The sequence below is a fragment of the Alexandromys fortis genome, unplaced genomic scaffold (genome assembly GCF_014885135.2).
Source record: "Alexandromys fortis isolate MF-2015 unplaced genomic scaffold, M_Fortis_MF-2015_v1.1 scaffold_310, whole genome shotgun sequence".
NCBI lineage: Eukaryota > Metazoa > Chordata > Mammalia > Rodentia > Cricetidae > Alexandromys > Alexandromys fortis.
In genome coordinates, this window is record NW_026068202.1 from 759,994 (window position 1) to 781,182 (window position 21,189).

Here is a 21,189-nt window from a genome sequence, read left to right on the forward strand (position 1 = left end):
AAGTTAAAGCCTTCCTATTTTTTGTTTAAACAGAAAAAGGGGAAGTGATGTGGGAGTGTCATATCAATCTGTTGATTTCATTGGCTGAGCAATAAAAGAAACTGCTTGGCTGGCCCTGATAGGTTAGAACATAGATGGGAGGAGTAAACAGAATAGGATGCTGGGCGGAAGAGGAAGTGAGGTCAGACTCTGCATTGCTTCCAGAGGGACCGGACAGCCGCCATGCTCTGCTCTCCCATGCAACTCCAACTCAGGATGGACGTAGGCTAGAATCTTCCCGGTAAGCGCACCTTGGGGTGCTTACACACATCATTAGAAATGGGCTAGTCCAGGTGCGAGAGTTAGCCTGTAAGGGCTAGAGTTCATGGGCCAAGCAGTTCTTAAATGAATACAGTTTGTGTGTTGTTATTTCGGGCATGAGCTAGCCAAGTGGCCGGGATGTTGGGGACGCAGCCCTGCCGCTGCCCCTATTTCAACATTCTTGCCTATTCCCTTTGATGTCCCAGACCAACGCTGGGATCCACAAAGGTCCTGGCTCAGGCCTACTCCCTCTGAGGTCCCAGACTCAGGCCTGGACCCACAGAGATCTTTGGTTCCTGCCTATTCCCTTGGAGGTCCCAGACTCATGCCCAGACTGGAAGAAGTCCTGGCTCAGGCCTAGTTCTTTGGAGGTCCTAGACTCAAGTCCAGACCCACAGAGCTCCTGGCTTATGTCTCCTCCCTTGAAGGTCCCAAATTCATGTTCAGTCCCTCAGCAGTCTCTGGCTCTGGCTCACTTGCTCCTGTACCTGTTCTGGTGGAGTTTGCTGTCTCAGGTCTGCTCTGGATCAGGTTGCTGGCTCAATCCTGGTCTGCCAATGTCTCTGGACTGGATCAGTGCCTGCTCCCATGGAGCTTCTCAAGCACATTTTTTGAGGTATCATTTGTACATAGAATAAATCTTTTCCTCTGGTGGATATAAGAAGTACCTTCTTAGTTACATTAACCAAGTACAACATGAGGCACTCACCCATTGGGTCTGGGAAGTCCAGAGAAGTGGCTGAGGACTTTTGGGCCCCAGTTCTTCTTCAGCATCTAGTGAATTGGGAAACTCTAAAGCCAGTATAGTGTCAGCACTTTGTTTAGAATGTGCCCTCCTTTTTGACCTCTGGGAGCAGAGGACTCCTCTTGTCCTTCCCATAGATGATCAAGTTCCTGAGGGTCCTTTGGGCTGGGAAACCTCTTCAGTCTGACAGCTGCTCACTGTCTGTGGTAATGAGCCTGCCTATTACTACCTTAGTCTCACCCTCAGGCTTCCTCGCCCACTGTATCTCAGTGCCACCTGTCTCCCACTTTGCCCACAGCCTGGTTCCATCTGGGTAGAGGGCATCCTTCAGGGCATCAGCCCTCTGCGGTCATCCCGGAACTACCGTATCTCGACACTGTGATCTCAGTTCTCATCCCAGGTCTGAAGAAATATTTTATGTTAGCAGGGAACACAGAAGATGGCATTATGCAAGTGTGGACAAAGCAATAATGGGAACAGCATGCGCTGCTCTGATGAACTGTGTAGACAGTGTGTGGAAGACCCCATTTGACTAATGAGTATGTGGTCCACGAACGAACCTTTTACCTTGGTTTCTTCACTCACAGTTAGTACATAGGTCATGCACTGAATATGTGGAAGTTACTGCAGCTTGGAAGTTCTTACTAATGAGAGGATTTTCTTCCATCAGTTCTAGGGAGAGTGTAGTAGTAGTTAGTAGAGAGTGTAGAAGTAGTTAGTTGTACTTGTTAACCATTTTGTAGCTGTGGCCCTGGAGTTGTGCTCACCTCCCCACTTGCTCCCTAGATCCTGCCCAAATGCACACATGCATGACTGGTCACTTCTTCTGCAGTCTAGGACTTGTCCTCATGCTGGGAGAAACAGGCTGCTGACTTACTGTGAATTTTGTTTTTAGACACTTCTGGAAGGTCTCATGCTAGGGAGTATGTCAATGTAAGTCTTTAATCCATATTTCTATTTTATTGTGTATGATTTTCTCTGAATATATCTGAACAGTAACTACAATCTCTGGTTCTAGTTTCTACAAAGCGGAAGAGATACTATGGGCAGCGGGAGCAACCACTCTGGTGGCATTAGTGCTTACTTTATTTGCTCTACAAACAAAAGTACGTATTATTGAAACAGTTCTCTCTCACAAGGGCGCCTCTGGCTGTGTTCCTGTGTCCCTCCTGGCCCATTCTCATCCACACCAGCCTCACTGTCTTATGGGCCTCTTCAGCATGGCTTTCTTGCCTTATCAGCAGTCGGGCCAGGGACCCTTAGCTGGAAATCAGAGGGATAGAGGAGAGAGGCACTTATTCCCATGGTGTCCTCCCTACAGGTTCCTCTTGAGCTAGCCACATTAATTGCCAAAATTACTCGCAGCTTGTCTTACATGGCCAGCTTGCGACAGCCCATCTTCCAAGATTTCGGTGTCCTTGTTCCTTGGGCCCTACAGGCAGCCACAGCTGCTCACCTAGTTCCTTCCTTCCTTCTTCAGGAGGTGGGTTTTACACACCAACTACCTCTCCTACACTGCCACTGAGTGTGTTCTGTGTACCCTGCTGGGGCCCTACTTCAAAATGGCAGTTCAAAATTCTCAGATTTTCACAGGTATTAGGACTCAGAAGCACTACTAACCCCTAAAATGATTCACGGCTGCTCTTATTTTGGTGGGGTGCTAGGGACCAACTGAGGGCCTTATTAATGCCAGCAGGTGATCGCTCTGCTCAGAGCCACACTCCAACCAATGGTCATTTCTTTTTAACCATGTTGTCAGAGTCTCTCCAGCCTTAAGATGCACCTGGGGGTTTCAGCTGGCTCTTTCCACGTCTTTCATTTATAGACTTGGAGTGAGTAGTGTCACCTTAGTCCGTTTAACAACTAAAGAGGAATATTTTTCTATTGTTTGGAAAACCTCATAACTTTATACAAGAACTGAATTTAGACATTGTGGGTAGAAAAAGGAAGGTCCCAAGAGGTAGAGGGACCTTTAAATATTGTTAAAATATTTAGACAAGTTGTATCAAAAGTAAGGGTTCAGGGACTGGGGAGATGGCTCAGTTAGTAAAGTGATTGCAGTGTACACACCATGACCTGAGTTTGATCCCTGTTGTCCATGTAAAGATCTTGGTGTGGTGGTGTGGGTTTGTAATCGCAGCTCTGGGAAGGTAGAGACTGGCTCTCTGGAGTCTCTGGCCAGTCCCCTAGCCTAAATTTTGGAGCTCTACGTCCCAGTGGAGATGGTTTTCAAATCATAAGGAATAAAGCCTGAAGTGGACCTGAGACTTCACACACATACACACAAAGTAGAGCTTCAATTTAATTTAGAATCATATCAGTATTTGCTATCTCAAGGATAGTCCTAATAGAAGCCAACCTATGTGTGAACAGACATGTTTTCCTACAGTGAGTGAGGTGGGCTTCTGATACAGACATAGGTTCATTGAGCTATTTAAAGCCTTTTAAATGTCAGAGCATTTCCCCCCAATATCCCATGATATTTAAATCACTCTCAGGTAAAGAATGACCTGAGTTATGAAACAAAACATTCTGCTGAAAAACACCTTAAAGACGAGTCCAGGTGTGTTTGCATATGAATGACTTTGAACTGCAGCTGAGCTTACATTCAACTAACCCTCCTCCCCGCGATGAAGATGTGTGGTGGGGATGGTTTTATCATTTATGTGGCAATTTTCAGTGTTTGGGGCTAAGGCAGTTCCATCTAAGAAACAGCCAGGGCCAATAGTGCATGGGGTAGAAAATGCATCTTAAAACATTTGAGATCCGATCTGGATGATAATGAAGTCATGCTTGTTATTTGTGTCTCCCCAGTGGGATTTTACCATGCTAAATGGAGTGATGTTTGTTTTCCTCATTGTGCTTATGATCTACGGGATTATCGCACTAGTTGTACGATCATACGTAAGTGACTGTCATTTTGAAATCTTCAAGAAGTACTCAAGAGGGCTGGAGACATGGCTCAGAGGTTAAGAGCATTGCCTGCTCTTCCAAAGGTCCTGAGTTCAATTCCTGGCAACCACATGGTGGCTCTCAACCATCTGTAATGAGGTCTGGTGCCCTCTTCTGGCCTGCAGACATACACGCAGACAGAATATTGTATGCATAAAAAATAAATAAATATTTTAAAAAAAGAAGATCAGAGAAGTGCTGGCTGTGTCAGCACAAGTCCTGTGAGAAGCAGACAGGGTCCTGGGGCTAAGAGTGGAAGGACTTTATTATTATCACTTTGTTATCTGTGCTGATGAGCACATCAGGCAAGCACTTCACCTCTGAGCTACACTCCCAGAGTTTAGAAAAAAAATCCCTGAGATCAAAGACAAACTTCAGTAGTTTGCAGAGTTTGCCCAGTCCAGCAGCTGAGCAGGGTACATTACACTCCTGTCCTGTTATCCGAATGTGTATTGAAGTCATTCTTAGTTGCACACCAGGAATCTGTGGAGAATACTGCAGACAGGAACGCAGTGTGTGAATATTGACCCCCTGCTTAAGACAGCAGTTGTCCTTCCCCAACAGGGTCTGGGGGACCCTGTCCTCTGTGGCAGACAATGCATTCTCCTGCACACAGGTGCTATTGTTTGAAGCAAAAGTGGGAGAGAAGCTCCTCTAGAGGTTGCAGTAGCACCTGCAGAAGGTTGCTTAGCCTCTGCCCAGCTCTCTCTTTCCCCGAGTTCTACGTGTCACACATAGATCTGGTGCATATTTTCCACTGAGCTACACACCCAACTGTCACAACACTCCTGAACAATATTCCTTGTTTATTTTATAGGCGCAGCAAACTTTAACTCATTCAGGGTCCCCTGGGAACTAGGGGCACAGGTGTCATGGATGTCAGATTTGTGTGACTTTTAGGCAGTGTTTAGATCTCCATTACTTTGTGCATGGTCTGTCTCTGGAGAAGAACTGGAGAAAACTATATGTTATATGCCCTATATTGTCCAGGAGTACTTTATATGGAGACCCTGCCTGAGACCGGGAACTATTTGTTCAAATTCTGAACCAAACCATTTATTTGGCAGCAAGTGGATTTTTTTTTTTACGTACCTTTAGACATGTGACTCAGTTCTGTCCGGGTTCATTTGGTCTGATAAATAATCATGTTTGTCATAGCTAGGGAGAGGGTATCTATGTTTTGCAGACAAACTCTAAGACATACAAAGATGTACCTTGTGTGTTTTTGTTTTGTGGCTTTGCCTACTTGTTGGTTTTTTTGAGAGAGTCATACTATGTAGCCCTGGCTGGCATGTAACTCACTGTCTGGAGCAGGCTGGCCTTAAATCCACAGAAAAAAAGCTACTGTGATCCACAGATTGTGCTGTGAGTCACTGTCTCCCTTCTTCAACAAGAACTTCTTATGGGGAGTTCTGCCAGTCCTCCTTGGGACCACCTTTCTCCTCCTTAAGAGTTTATGCTACATTTTTCTCAGGTGTTGTGTGTTGCTTTATCTTCTTCCCATGTGAGCCAAACCCTGGGTGTTCAGATGTGTCTCATATTTTCTGATCAGGGAAAAATACCAGTCAGATTGGCTTGGGCAAAGTTCTAGGAATTTTATAGGCCTGAAAAGGACCTAAGAGTCTAGCACCAGTAATCCCACCTTGGTTATGAGCCTGGGGTGACTAGTTATTTCTACTTGTACAGTATAGGTCAAGAATTGCCTGTTGACAGACATGACCAACTGCAGGTCCCAGCAGCGCTCCTCCCCACTGCTTGCAGGGGCTTCTTTCCTCACATTCTCCACATAGGGAGCATGTGATCATTGTGTTTCCAGAACCACTCAGGCCACAGACTGAGGGCAGGCAGAGTCTCTAGAAGGGTTGTTTGTAACATGGAGGGGACAGGCCTGCTTGTTTGTTTGTGGTTTTTGTCCTGCCCAGTTTCCCACAACTGTTTAGCCCCAAAGAAAATCACACATAGACCTCTATAAGTTATAAAGCTGATTGGCCCATTAGCTCTAGCCTCTCACTGGCTAACTCTCACGTCTTGATTAACCCATTTTTCTGATCTATGTCAGCCATGTGGCTCAGTACCTTTTTTCAGTGGGGCAGATCACATCCTGCTGCTTTGGTGGTCTGGGCAGGATTGAGAGGAATCAACTTCCTCCTTCCCAGAATTCTGTTCTCATTACATCATTTCTACTTCCTGTCTGGTTTTCCCACCTATATTTTCTGCCTGGCCAATCAGTGTTTATTTATAACATGATTGACAGAATACAGACAATTCTCCCGCACCAGTTGTTGAAAATGGGATGGGAAGTGGAGCATTTGTAATGCATTGTCCGCACACTACCCCCATGGAATTTGAAGTGCTCACTTAGTGATGGTGAAGATCTGCATGTACTTTGAATGTTTATTGTAATAAAGTGGCAATGCTGGTGATTAGGTCGAGAAGAGGCTAATTCCCAAAGGCTTGCCTGCCTTCATAATGGGTTCTTATCTGAGGGCAGTGACTCATGGAAGCACTTCCGGCACTCCAATCTTGTTAAGTTGTACCTCTTTCTTTCTGTGCAGTGGTTACATCTGGTGTATTCAGCACTTGGAACACTGATCTTCTCCATGGTAGGTACTGTTTTCCCTCACTGCTGAAGACCATGGTGTACACATTTCCAGGCCTGGTGCTGGTCCGTGGAGTCAACCATTCACTAGAAACACTCCAACAATTCACTCAGCAGAGCTTATCTATGAAATCATCACATTCCTGGGCTGGGGCTGTACATCAGGGGTAGATTGCTTCCCTAGCATAGGACCTTGAGCTTCGTCCCCCAACACAGCACAAACACAAAATGCAATGTAGGCAGAAGCCACTCCCAAATAACTACCAGAGACTTATTTATAAATGCTCAGCTGATAGCTCAGGATTGTTACTAACTAACTTTTCCAACTAAATTAACCCATTTCTATTAATCTACATTCTGCTACATGGAACTTACCTCTCTTTCATCTTGCTGGTGACTAAATAAGTGTTGGATCCCTGGTTGCTGGGTTCCTCTGCTGCTGATGCAACAAGTCAAATCAAACTGAATTAATAAATCCAGGTTTTATAAACGGGGCAATGAAAAGCAAAGCACCCCTGAATGGCCTTCAGGAAGGCAGGAAAAGAGAACACGGGATAGAGTCGGGAATGCGGCAGCTCTGGGAGCTGCTGTTTGGTGTGCTGAGGGCAGGATCTGGAGCAGCCCCTCCATCCCTGCAGCTGGAGAGTCTAAACAGCGACTCCACTGACTCTGTCCTTCTTCCCAGTGTCCTTGGCCAGTAGCTTCTCTATTAAACCAACCCCAGTGTACTGAAGGACTATTCCACTCAATCCTTTGTGGAAGGGTTATTTCACAAAAACAGGAAACTATCACCTTCAAAGAGTTAATATTTGAGAAGAGAAGGGATTGTGTAGAAGCCTCAGTGCTCATTGTCACACAGTGTGGCTTCATTTGCTCAGACCAGTCTCTTATTTCTCTATACCAAAGCTGTGGAGAGAGCCGGTAGAGGCCCTTTCAGATGTGTCTGGTAACCCCTTTCTTTCTGTTTAGTATTGTCTTTTGCTGTCACAGTTTTACAGTTATAAGGTTTTAAAAGTAATACACGTGGATATTTTTAAAAATTCAAACAGGGTGGACTGCAAAAGGAAATGCAAAACTCCCTTCTCCCCATTGCTCAGAGTTAAAGACTGAGAGCAGATTCTAGGAGCCCTGCAGGAGTTTCTTTAGACATCACCGCATAACCCCCTATACTGAGGTGGTCACATGGTGTAAAATATTTTACCTTAGCCTTTTACTTGACAACAATGGTCTCTGGGTATTAGCAGAGCTGTGTCAAATTCATTAGGCCCGAGTTTTTCTATCTTATGCTTTTTATCAATACTTCTCATAGCATTAAAAAATGGTGTGTGTTGCACTGTGGATGATACTCAGGGCCTTTCCCATGTCAGGCAAGGTTTCCCCTACTGACACCGACTTGTTGGGGTTTCAAAGTTCCTTGGAGTTGTTAAAGAAAAAGAAAAAATGTGTGTGTGCTGGAATGCATGCATGGAGCCAGAGGACAGTGGGGGCCTGCTCTACTGTTTCCCCTGATCCCTTTGAGACAGGGTCTCTCACTGATGTTGGACCTGGGCCTATGGCCAGTAAGCTCTAGTAACTCTGCTCTCTGCCTTCAACATTTCTGGAGTTACAGGCACATGGGTGTTCATGATTTAAAAAAAAAAAACACATGAGTACTGAGGATTTGATTCTATGTTCTCATGCCTTGGCAAGTCCTTATACCTATTGAGGCATCTCAGGCTTTGAGGGGAAAAATGTGAAGACAGGTCTCATTATGCAACACTGGCTGGGCTGAAACCTGCTGTGCAGACCAGGTTGACCTTGAACTCAGAGAGATCTGCCTGCTTCTGCCTGAGTGCTGAGAGTGTCACCAAGTTTGAAGTGACCCCCCATTAGCTTCCTTTCCAGCACTGTTTGTTTTTACATCCTGACTGTAGTTTCCCCTCCCTCCTCTCCTCCTAGTCCCTTCCCCGCACATTGCCTCTGTGCCCACCCTGTTCTCCTCCATTTCTCTTCGGAAAAGGACAGACCCCCCCCCCCCCCGCCATGGATGTCAAGTAGCTGTGAAACTAAGCACCGCTTTTCCTATTAAGGCTGGATGAGGCAACCCAGAAAGAGGAAAAGGTCCCCAAATCAGGCAACAAAGTCAGAGGCAGCCTCGGCCCCACAGTTACACAACTGTGACATATATGCAGAGTGCCTAGGTTGTTTTCAGTTTCTGGCTGTTATGAATATAGACTCAATGAACATAGTTAAGCAAGTGTTCTTGTAGTAAGATGGATCATCTTTTGGATATATGACCAAGAGTGGTATAGCTGCGTCTTGAAGTAGATTGATCCTAATTTTTTGAGACACTGTTATATTGATTTCCATAGTGGCTATATAAATTTGTACTCTTACCAGCAATGGAGGAGTATTCCCCTTGCTCCATATCCTCATCAGCACAGCTGTCACTTGTGTTACTGATCTTAGCCATTCTGACTGGTGCAAGATGGAATCTCAGAGTAGTTTTTTTTAATAATTTATTTTTTTCAAAAGGAAAATAAACTATCTTTTTTTGTTATACATACAATCCCACTTCCCACTTGGTGTGGGAACTGTCTATGTGTTGTCCTATGTGTCCTGTGTTGATTTTATTGGTTAATGAACAAAGAAAACTGGCTTGGCCTATAGCATGGGAGGAGGAAGGCAGAGTTAGGAGAAATCATGGATCCACTGCCTGATACAGACACTGGGAACTTTAGCTGGTAAGACACAGCCACATGATGATATACAGAATAATAGAGATGTGTGGGTTTAAGATGTGAGTTTAGCCAGAAATATGCTTAAGCTATTGGCCAAACAGTATTGCAAGTAATATGGTTTTCTGAGTTGGTATTTTGCTGGTTCCTTCCCTGTCTGGCTGGAGTTGGTGGCTGGGAAGAACAAGTGACCCTTACCTCAACACCCACTCCCTTCCCTCCACCATTTCTTCCCATTCCACCCAATCCTCAGAGAGGGTAAGGCACATTGCTCTGGGAAAGGTTCAAGGCCCTCCCTACTAAATCTAGGTTGAGTAAGGTATCCATCCAAAGAGAAGGGGTTCCCAAAAAGCCAGTACAAGCGGTAAGGATAAATCCTGATGGCACTGCCAGTCCCGGTGGTCCTGCAGTCTGCCCCAGCCATACAACTGTCACCACATTCAGAGAGACTAGTTTGAATCTATGCTGGTTCCTTCTCTGTCTGTCTGGAGTTGGTGAGCTCAGGTAAACTATTTCAGTGGGTGTCCCCATCATGGTCTTGACCCCTTTGCTCATATTCTCACTCCTCCCACTCTTAAACTGGACTTTGGGAGCTCAGTCCAGTGCTCTGATGTGGGCCTCTGCCTCTATTTTCATCAGTTGCTGGTAACTGGTTCTATGGTAACACTTTTTAAGACATTCATCAATCTGACTACAGGACAAGGCCAGCTCGGGCACCCTCACCTCTATTGCTTAGGGTCTTAACTGGGGTCATCCTTGTGGATTCCTGGGAATTTCTCTAGTGTCAGGTTTCTTGCTAGCCTCATAATGGCCCCCTCAATCAAAATATCTCTTTCCTTGCTCTCATCTCTGTCCTTCCTCCATCCCATCTACCTTGTTCCCTCAAGTTTTCCCCCCTTCTCTTCTGCCCTCCCTTCTCCCACCCCCATGCTCCCAATATTGTTAGGCAATCTTATCAGAGTAGTTTTGATTTGCATTTCCTTGATGGTTAAGAATGTTGTTGACCATTTCTTTGATTATTAGCCATTTGACTTTCTTCTGTTGAGAATTCTGTTTATATTTGTACTCCATTTTAAAAGTGGATAGTTGTTTCTATGATTTCTAATTTCCCAAATTCGTTGTTTATTTTGGATATTAGACATTTATATCTAAATAAAGATTGATAAAAATCTTTTCCCATTCTGTAGGCTGACATTTTGCCCTTGTGATAGTGTCATTTGCCTTACAGAAGCTTTTCAGTTCCATGAGGTCCCATTTATTAATTATTGATCACAGTACCTGTGCAATTGCTGTTCTGTTCAGGAAGTTGTCTCCTATGCCAGTGTGTTCAGGGCTAATCCACTTTCTCTTCTGTTAGGTCCAGTTTATCTTGTTTGATGTTGAGGTATTTGATCCACTTGGATTTGAGTTTTGTGCAGGGTGATATGGGTCTTATTTGCATTCTTCTATATGCTGATATCCATTTAGACCAGCACCATTTGTTGAAGATGCTTCCCCCCTTCATTGTATAATTTTGTCTTCTTTGTCAAAAACCAAATGTCCATAGGTGTGTGGATTTACTTCTGGGTCTTTGATTCCATTTGATTCATTGATCAACTGTCTGCTTTTTATGTCAACACTGTGGTTTTTATTACTATTGTTCTGTAGTACAACTTGAAATCAGGGATGGTTATACCCAGAATTTCCTTTATCATAAGGATTGTTTTAGCTATCCTAGTTTTTTTTTTCATGTGAAGTTGAGCATTGTTTCTTCAAGGTCTGTAAGAAATTGTATTGGAATTTTGATAAGAATTGCCTTGAATCTGTATTATTTTTACTATATTAATCCTATTGCTCCATGAGCATGGCAGATCTTACCAGAAGATGGTATCTTCTCCAATGTTTTTCTTTAAAGACTTGAAGTTCTTGTCATACAGGTCTTTCACTTTCTTGGTTAGGGTTAAACCAAAATATTTTATATTATTTGAGGCTATAGTGATATTTTACTTGTTTTAAATAAAGATTGTCTGAAGATCAGAGTGTAGAGCTAAGCTACTACAGGCCAGGTAATGGTGTGCACCCTTAATCCCAGGACTCAAGGTCACCCTGGGCTATATGAGATTGCATCTGTCTAAAAAGAGAAACAAAACTCACACAGAGGTGCTCCCAGCACTAGGGAGGTGGAGATAAAAGTGATAAGGCTAGGTGGAGAGAGGTATATGAGGCAGGAGACAAGAGCTCATTGCAGTCTGAGGTTTGGTGGAGAGCATTGCAGTCTTCAGTCATGCAGAGGTCAGGATCGCCACCTTGAGCCTTGGTAGAGGTAAGATCTCTCTAGTGACTTGGATTCTTTGCTTTTCTGATCTTCAGCTTGCCCAATATCTGTCTCTGGGTTTTTATTATTTGTGCTATATGTGCTTATTGCAAAGAGTGTTTTTTTCCTAATTTCTTTATCAACCCATTCTTTGTATATAGGAGGACTATTAATTTTTTTTTTAGTTAATTTTGTATCCAATCACTTTGCTGAATGTGTTCCTGGTAGAATTCCTGAGGTTGTTTATGTATACTATCTTATATGCAAATATCATCTAGCAATACTTCGACTTCTTTTCCTGTTCATATCCCCGTGATCTCCTTTAGCTGTCTTATTGTTCTAGTTAAAAGTTCAAGTACTATATTGAATAAGTATGGAGGGTGTAGACAACATTGTCTTGTCTTGTCCCTGATTTTAGTGGAGTTGCTCTAAGTTTCTCTCCATTTAATTTGATGTTGGCTGTCTGCCTGCTGTATATTGCTTTTATTATGTTTAAGTATGTCTCTTTCCCCTCTGATTTCTTCAAGACTATTTTCATGAAGGGGGTTGCATCTTATCAAAGGCAAAATTAGATTTTTCAGCATCTAATGAGATGATTTTTTCCCCTTTCAGTCTGTTTATATGGTGATCTTTTTGATGTCTTAGATTAGGTTTCTAAGTATTTTGTTGCATATTTTTACATTGATGTTTATGAATGAAATTTGTCTGTAACTCTTTTTGTTGAGTTTTTGGTTTGAGTATTAGGGTGACTGTGGCCTCATAAAATGAATTTGACAATTCTGTTTCATTTTGTGGAATTTGAGGAATTCTGGTATTATCTTTTCTTTGAAAATCTGGTAGAATTATGCACTAAAACTCACCTGGCCCTGGGCTTTTTTTTCTGGTTGGAAGACTTTTAATGACTGCTTCTATTTCCTTGGGAGTTATATGTCTATTTAAATTGTTTATCTGATCTTGATTTTACTTTGATAAGTGGTATCTATTGAGAAAATTGTCCATTTCTTTTTGATTTTCCAATTTTGTAGAGTACAGGTTTTTGAAGTTTGAGGTTTGATGTGTGATTTAAGTTCTTAAAACAGTCCTTAGGGATGGGGTTAAAAAACAGTCCTTACACTGAGTCTGGGAAGCATCTTTGGTTTGTTCCAGCAGGAGCATGGGAAGGTCTTGATACAGGGCACATCATTCACAAATGGTGCAAAGGAAGTATACAGATTTGGTACTGTGCATTTCAGGAGGATGAGATACTTGCTCTCAGAGTGCAAACTATGATGACTTCAACAGTGGTTGAAGCTCTAATAATGTATTCAGTTACAACTGACCTCCAGCATCATTTTACTTCTTCCTTTCTTCAATTTCCCCCTCCCTTCCTTCTTCCCTTCCTTCCCTATCTTTTGAGATAGTTTCATGTAGCCCAAGCTAGCCTCAAACTTATGTAGTTGATGATGACCTTGAGCTTCTGACCTTCCTATGTCTATTTCCAGTGTTCCAGAATTGCAGGCATGTGTGGTACATGGACTGGAATCCAGGGCTTTATGTATGCCATTCAAGTACTCTACCAACTCTGCTACATTTTTCTTAATGATAAAATAACTTTCCCCACAACATTTAGGACACCTACTTGGTAGATCCAATCTAAATAGATTCTTCCTCCTTTTCTAGTACCTGGTAATGGACGTGCAGATGATGGTTGGGGGGCACTACCATTATGAGATAGACCCCGAAGAGTACATTTTTGCTGTTCTGAACATCTATGTGGACATCATCAACCTTTTCATTTTCATTTTGGACCTGATTGGACGATAGCCAATGGCCAAGGCTGGCTTATGCTGAGAAGGAATGTGGGATGCCTGTGGAGTGTTGCCAGGCGCAGGCACTCAGTGGTGACCACTCACAGCTCCTTCCATAGTTATTTGTTTGTTTATTCATTTATGTCAAAAGAAGTAAAGAATTCAGTAGATGGTTTCTGTTATACTTATTTCCCTTGTCATACGGTAAAACTTTCTTATTCATATGAAAACATTTCAGATTCTTATAAATTCAGAAAATGAGTATCCTAATTATATACTGACATATATTTAGAAGGTTTCCATTGCTTTGTTGAAGTTTTCTAGGCAAGATTTAAAGCTGTAAATACCCCTACATAAATAAAGCTGATTGTAGAAAACCCCAAACATGCCCTTTGTCTTCATTTGGACATTCTAAGGGAGTATGTTAGCATGTCATTTTTTTAACAATAGGACAAACAAAAATATTCTTGGTTTCTCCCACTTTCCACAGCTAGACTGGAGAGAATTCTGTCATCAAGTACGGAGAGAAGCAGCTCAGGGCAGTGTCATCTGCATGCCACCAATAAACCTGTACTTTTGTGCTCGACTCAAGGACCTCTTCCTCTGAGTGTCTGGGCCAGCTGGCCTACTAACATCCTAAATGACTTTTAAAATTGTTTTTAAAACATACATAAAAATTTTCATTTTAGCAGTTTCTGTGTACAGTTAATTAGTATTACATATATTATTGTGAAACCAATCTCTGCAGTGTTTCTAGCTTGAAAACCAATGCTCTCTGCCAACTATATTAGTCAGGATTCTTACTTTCGCTAGATAATCCAGCCACTTTGATTTCCTGGTCTTTTTTTTATTTATTTATTATGTATACAGTGTTTTGCCTGGGTGTATGCTTGTATACCAGAACAGGTTGTGAGCCACTATGTGGTTGCTGGGAATTGAACTCAGGACCTCAGGAAGAATAGTCAGTGTTCTTAACCTCTGAGCCATCTCAGTCAGGATTCTTTAGGAACAGAAGTTATAGGATGAATCTATCATCTATCTATCTATCTATCTATCTATCTATCTATCTATCTATCTATCTATCTATCATCTATGATGATTTAAAAAAATGACTTCCAAAGGGAGTGCCATTATTACATTATTAAGTGTGGCCTTATTGAAGAAAGTGCATCACTGTGGAGACAGGCTTTGAGATCTCTTTTGCTCAAGCTTCCTTTAGGAGTGTGACTGTCAGTTGACTTCCTTTTGCCTGAAAGATATATCACTTTCCGCTCCAGCACCATGTCTGCCTGCACAATGTCATGCTCCCCATCATGATGATAAACTGTAAGTGAGCCACCTCAATTAAATGTTTTCTTTATAAGAGCTGCTGTGGTCATGGTGTCTCTTCACAGCAATAGTTACCCCAATAGAGCTATCTATCTGAATAGCTTATAAACTGTTATCCAGCTAGTCCAATAATGGTTATCTCCCAATAGAAGGTTCAAGAATCCAGTAGTTGTTCATTCCACAAGGCTTGATGCCTCAGCTTGTCTTCAGCATATGTCAGAATCCCAAAGGAGTGGGCTCCAACGCCAGCAAAGGAATGGACTTGCTAGTGAAAGCAATCAGGCAAAGAGTGAAAGCTTCCTTCTTTCATGTCCTTTATATAATCTGCTAGCAGAAAGTATGGCCTAGATTAAAGGTGTCTCTTCCTACCTCAAAAGATCCAGATGAAAAGTGGGTGTTCTTACTTCAAATGATTTAATTCAGAAAATAATCCCTCACAGACATGCCTAGTCATATGACTTTTAGTTAATTCCAGATAAAGTCAAGTTGACAACCAAGAATAGACATTACAAGTCCACTCCTTATCAACTTGACACACAACCATATCTCCTTATGTCAAGCTTAATTTCCAAATAAAAGCAATAACCAGGTTATAATTGCACCTAACATGATATAACTAACCCTTGAATAATTACAAATGCATTATATATTTAACTAGGCCATAATTATGCCTAACATGATATAGCTACAACCAAAAATGTTTTAGAATAGGTAATAATATCCCTTGAGGGACATATTCTTTTGATATCTCAAAACTTAACCACAGGCAGTCTCTTACTTGATGTTATACCACATGAAAAGAAACTGAGGAAAGAAAATACAAATATCTGTAAAAGCACATTCTTAACAAAATACAATAAAACACTGATGTCAATTATAATTCTTGTGTCTGCTACTGGTCTCTAGGCCTTAGCTGGTATTTTGGTATTTATAACCTTCCTCTGCTACCCGTTCAGGATTTTCTCCTCCCTCAGCAAGGACTTCTTCAGGTCTTGGCTCTTTTCTGGAAAGAATGACCCACTGCCTTCATTCCGGAAGGCCCGTGCCCTTTGTCATCTTTCCTGGATTAGGCTGTTGTAGTTCATAGTTTCCCATTGACTTTAATCACAAGACATGATAGTTCCAAGATCTAGAGGATCTGCTGGACTCCAGACATAATCTTTCTAACTTCCAGTGTAGAGAACGATCCAATTTTCCCTCAAAAAAAAATATGGACCATTCATCCATCCTAACACTTATTTCTTTCTTAGCCTGTTGACTTGAGGGCATCAGAAGCCCAAAGTGACCAGAGGAAGTCTGAGTTCAACAGAATATTTGTTGTGGCTCCTGGCAGTAGCACCCCTCCCCCCTCCTCTAGAACCAAAACTTGTAGTCCAGCAGAACTCAGTATCATAAGAAGCAATTTTTTTTTCTAGTGGGTCATTATGGGTAACAGTGAGTGCATTCCACCTCTTGATTCCTGGATCCATGGATCCTACCTATGGGGAAAACCATACCACATATTGGATATTGATTCAAAGCATGTACCACCCCTTGGAGAACTCTGTCCCAGTCCTCCAGGCTGCTACCATCTTGTTGATGTAACCGTGCCTTCAAAAGACCATTTAATCTATCTGGCTTGCTGTTTTAGTGGATTTTACGATCATGGGCCCAATGTTGAACTTCTCTGGCTGTAAAGTGAGATCTTTGGTCAGAAGCTATAGTGGTATTTTATTTGTGTTTTAATAAATATAGCTTGTCGGAGCATCAGTGGGCAAAGCAGCCATACTAGTCAGCCATATTGGCCAAGGAATGGTGGCATATACCTTTAATCCCAGGACTCCAAATCCCAAAGGTCTCTTCTGTAGTTCACCTATAGAGGCCCGAAAAAGGCTCCAAACAGCATGTCTTTCTGCTACTGATACCTCAGGAACCATTAGGTCTGCTGGATCTAAGTGGTAGAGAATCCGTACTTACTTACTGGGTCAATGTTACCTGATAGGGGCTGGTCAAGGAATTAAACCTCAGACTCAGGATGGAGAGGCCCCAGCAAGGCTAAGACTATAACAGTTTTTACGAAAGCAATCAGACTTTTTATACCCTTATCAGAAACAGAATATAGTGGTAATTGCCAGGATCAATATAGCTGTAGTTGCCAAGGTAAAAATGACATTTGCAAACTATATAGGGTATACCCACGATTAATGTCTAAGATAAACTTTCTATCAAGTTTCCATGTTTTTTTTTTTCATTTTCCATTTTCATTTTTTTTTATTTCCATGGTTTCTTAACTTCCAAAGGAACATACAGAGAAAGACAAAGTGGCCTGAATGCTTCATTCACTGCCTGAGGGGGTGCCTTGGTTTCTCAGGACCTGAAAGGCACACAGTGCCCCGGGAGTCACAGACTCTAACCATTGTTTCCTGCAGTAGGTCTGTTGAAGATCCTTCTGTTGTTCCAGCCCCGACTCAAAGTGAGCAGCTTTCCCAGACACTTGGTTCTATGCGTAGGAATGACACATCTAAGTGAGGAATGTGCTGTTTCCAGAATCCAAATGGCCCCACTAAAGGCTGTGTTTGCTTGTTGGTGGGAAGGGCAGATTCACCTCTGCCTGCCCCACACCACTGGATTCCTAAGAATTTCACTGAGGTAGACAGTCCTTGAATTTTGGTTGGATTTATTTCCCATCCTCTGATGGACATATATGTTACCAAGTCCAAAGTGGTTATCTCCTGCTTACCGGGTCCAAACAACATAATATCAATATGGTGCACCAATGTGGTGTTTTTGTGAAACAATCAAGATTTCTTTGGACACAGATCTGGTGTTTATATATCCTTCAGCTAAAATTGTAAAGGTATACTGGAAGTCTTGCCAACTGAAAACAAATTGCTTCTGGCAGTCCTGATGGATAGTTATTGAGAAAAGGTCATTTGCCAAATCAATAGCTGCATACCACATGCCAGTAGATATGTTAATTTGCTTAAGTAAGGACACCACATCTGGTGCTGCAGCTGTAATTGGAGTCACTACATGACTGAGTTACTGATAGTCAAGTGTCCATATCCATGATCCATCCATTTTTTTTTGCACTGGCCAGGTAAGAGAGTTAAAGGGAGATGTGGTTTAGCAGACAATGAAGGATTAATTTCCTCAGTCAAAGGTGGAAAAGGCAGTATTTCAGGGGTTGGAGAGACGTGAGATAAACCCTTGAGAATCTGAGGGCTCAAAGTTCTCAGCCTCAATGGGGTTCTCCCACATCTCTCCACCCCAAGTTACAGGATCTCATTTGTTAACAACTAATGCCCTTCTTTTGAACTCTGAGACCCTCTCATAACGAGACTTGAATTTTTGCTGTAATTCAGTCAGTCTTATAAGGAGGCCTTTGCTTGGATTTTCTGAAACTTGAGCCCTGTGGCAGAGAAGATTCTTTTCCTGGGCACAATTCTCAGGGTGGGTGAATCAGGATAAGTTTGTGAAATGGTCCAATAATTCATGACTACAGAAAGGAGAAAAGCAGTAGGCACAGGCAAGGTCGGACTGTGGTATTGTTGTTTCTTGGCTTTCAAGGCATTGTAGGCAGCAGGCATAACACTATACATACAAATTAAAAATTAAAAAAAAACTAGAAACAACAAAAATGAGTACACTTCCACTTGGCATTCCAATGTGGATAAGGGAAACTTAACAAGCTTCATTCTTAGATGAAGAGCTATAGGCAATTAGTGGTTGCTAAGGGAGGGAGACTCAAGTCTTCTCCATGAATGAGCTCCCAAAAGTTCATCCAATCCCAAGCAATCAGCCCTAAACATATCAACAAGTAACCCTAAATGGACTCTGCGGCTGTACATGCGAGTACGTATATTTAATAATAATAGTTAGAGATCATGAATTTTTTTGAAAAAGAGTGGGGAGCACATGGGAGGAGTTGGAGAGGGTGGGAAAGAAATGACACAAATTGGGTACCTATAAAATTTTCAAAAATTAAAAAAGTGTATTTACAGGCAACATCTGGCAGAGGGCGATGTTGGACCAGGAAAAGACCTGTGGTTCTGACTCAACCAGTCAGAGGCAGTGCGTTCCTCTTCACTGCTGGGGTTTCTACAGGGTTCCACTATATGTTTCAGCTGGACCACCAGAAAGGGGACTATGGGGACTGGCAGAGCAACAATTTACATGTGTCACTGTTACTTTTTTGTATGTGGAGGCCTCTGACTGGGGCATGCCAATGACCGTTGTGAAACTGGTGGTATGGGATCATAATACAGTTCTATATACATTCAGACCTGGAGGCTACATTACACTGGATTACCCTCAGGCCCTCCCTCTCTTCCAGACCCTTAGCTTCCCTTCCCATTACTAAACATGCTCCAAAACCATATCCATTTCAGGAGCTGTGAGAAGAGTTAGCACTCATCCTGGGAGGGGAAGAGTCTAGTTGCAGGGAGTGGGCAAGTCAGTCCATTGGTCTGTAGCCCTTGCTCCAGACTGCAAACTACTCTGTGGCTATGACCTCAGCATGCAGAGAACCTGGGCCCTGAAGCTTCCTGCCCTGGAAATGGCTGTCAGACTCTGACACCTTCTCTGCCCTTTGCACCCAGCACAATGTTCCTTGCCTCTAAGTTAGCATTTGGCTGTGCTTGCTCTAAACCCTTAGAACTTTATGTTTGCTCTTGCATTTGAAAAATGCACCTACTATCTATTGCTCAGGCAAAAGTTCTTTCAGTGTTTTTAGTCCACCATGAAAAGCTCTCAGAGGTCAAGGTTCTGATTTTGGGTGATTTACTTGATGTTCAATTACTCTATGACCCAACAGCCAGGACCATACTGCCTTTCAGCTAGAGACACAAAACTGCTGCGTGTCATAAACAGTTGCACAGCATCTCAGCTCGTCCTTCCTTCATCGGGATTTGTCTACATTCTTCAAGATCCCATTTAAATTCCATAGTGACTAAAGCCATTGTGCATTCTAGAGAGCATCTATTTATATTCTGCCTGTAGAAGAAAGTGAGCTATGAAAACTTAGTCCTCTTCGAGTAGCCTCTGGTTGGCTTTGTCACTGTTCATGACTCAGCATGGAAATAAGATGAAATTCCAGCTGTAGATTTGGAGAAGTTGATGATCTATTAATAAAGATGTCCGCCGAAACTGGAAAAAAAATGTCCCTTTTGCTGCCTGCCTACTTGCCATCTGTTTACTAATTTCGGTCCTTCCTCTAGGGCTAATCCTCTAGCCAGTGTTTTCAACCTTCCTAATTCTGTGACCCTGTTAGTTCTGGGTAGTCCTCTGTGGTGTCTCTGCATGTGGGTAGATAGAGGAGCAGTCTCCAGTTCCTAAGACCATCAGAAGTAAGTGTTTTCTCATGGTCTTAGGTGATCACTGTAAAAGGGTCATTCAACCCTGGGGTCGTGCACCACAGCTCGAAAGCCACTGCTCTAAACTTCATTACCAGGTAGAACCTTGGAACCCCACAGGTTCCCTTCATTCCTCATCTCAACCCTATCACTCAGGCGAGAACTTTCTCTACTATACCCCAGGACTCGTAAACTTCCATGGTTACATTCTATTGATTCAGTTTCCTTCCAGACAATCTTCAGCATCCTGTTGTCCCTGTCAAAACTTCTGGTCTAGGACTTCATTTTGTCCTTACAAGCTAGTTACACTGTCCCCCTCTCAGGCATGCTGGCAAAGACAGGAGATTGGGGTCAGAGGCAAAGAGCTCACCTTGAAGGTGCAGAAGGCAGCTTTGCACCAGTCCTCCATACGTCCAGTCCCACAGGGAGAAACACAGGGGCCTGGATGGTACCAGGCATGAGTGGGCTTCTGTTGCATTTGAAAAATCCTCAGCATGAGGAATGTACTACACTTACAGCAGACAGTTTGGGCTATTCTCGAGTCTGAAGGGTACTAGTTAGACAAACACAGAGAGTGCAAATTGTTCTTAGGCCTACAGTCACAGAGTAGCTACCAGCGTGCAGCCTCCCTCCCATGGTCCCCACCTCCTGGATGAGGGACAGCGTGACCTGTAGTGGACAGACCTCCTCGGCTCCTGTGACAGATACGTTTTAGGAGCATTTTCTGTAATGGGTAAGGGAAGCTAAAGGTCCCAAGTGAGTGGTTCCTGTTTGCAATTCAGTGTAATCTCTCCAGATCTGAATGGATAAAGGAACTGTTTCAGATGAACAGGCAGACAAGGACTCCAGAATGAGTTTCTTCCAGCTATTTTCTCATGCTATTCTGTTTACTGGTGTCTCTTAGCCTGTTTATAAGCTGATGTCTCATGAAGAGTGGGCCCTTGCAGAAGAAGCACCCAGGGAAACAAGGGACTAGGAAATGTAGAAAGCCTGACTAAGAAGCTTCAAAGACTGAAGAATAATTCCTCCAGAACTTTGGGCCACCATTCAGTTTGTCAACTATTTCAATTATAAGCAGACTTCAGTGAATACCATAAGAGCCATGTTCTTTACTAACTGTTGTAGGGCTCAATG

The 21,189-nt window shown here is 42.8% G+C and overlaps 1 protein-coding gene across 1 annotated transcript in view; it reads left to right on the plus strand.

The window, feature by feature from the left end:
* The window catches only part of LOC126493139 (protein lifeguard 2-like), a 47,588-nt gene extending 33,819 nt beyond the window's left edge, over positions 1–13,769 (plus strand). The window contains exons 7-11 of the mRNA XM_050129955.1: positions 1,941–1,978; positions 2,064–2,151; positions 3,860–3,949; positions 6,553–6,600; positions 13,266–13,769. Of these exons, the coding sequence (XP_049985912.1) occupies positions 1,941–1,978; positions 2,064–2,151; positions 3,860–3,949; positions 6,553–6,600; positions 13,266–13,409 (408 nt within the window). The 3' untranslated portion in view covers positions 13,410–13,769. The remainder of the gene's footprint in view (positions 1–1,940; positions 1,979–2,063; positions 2,152–3,859; positions 3,950–6,552; positions 6,601–13,265) is intronic.
* The last annotated feature ends 7,420 nt before the right edge of the window (positions 13,770–21,189 follow it).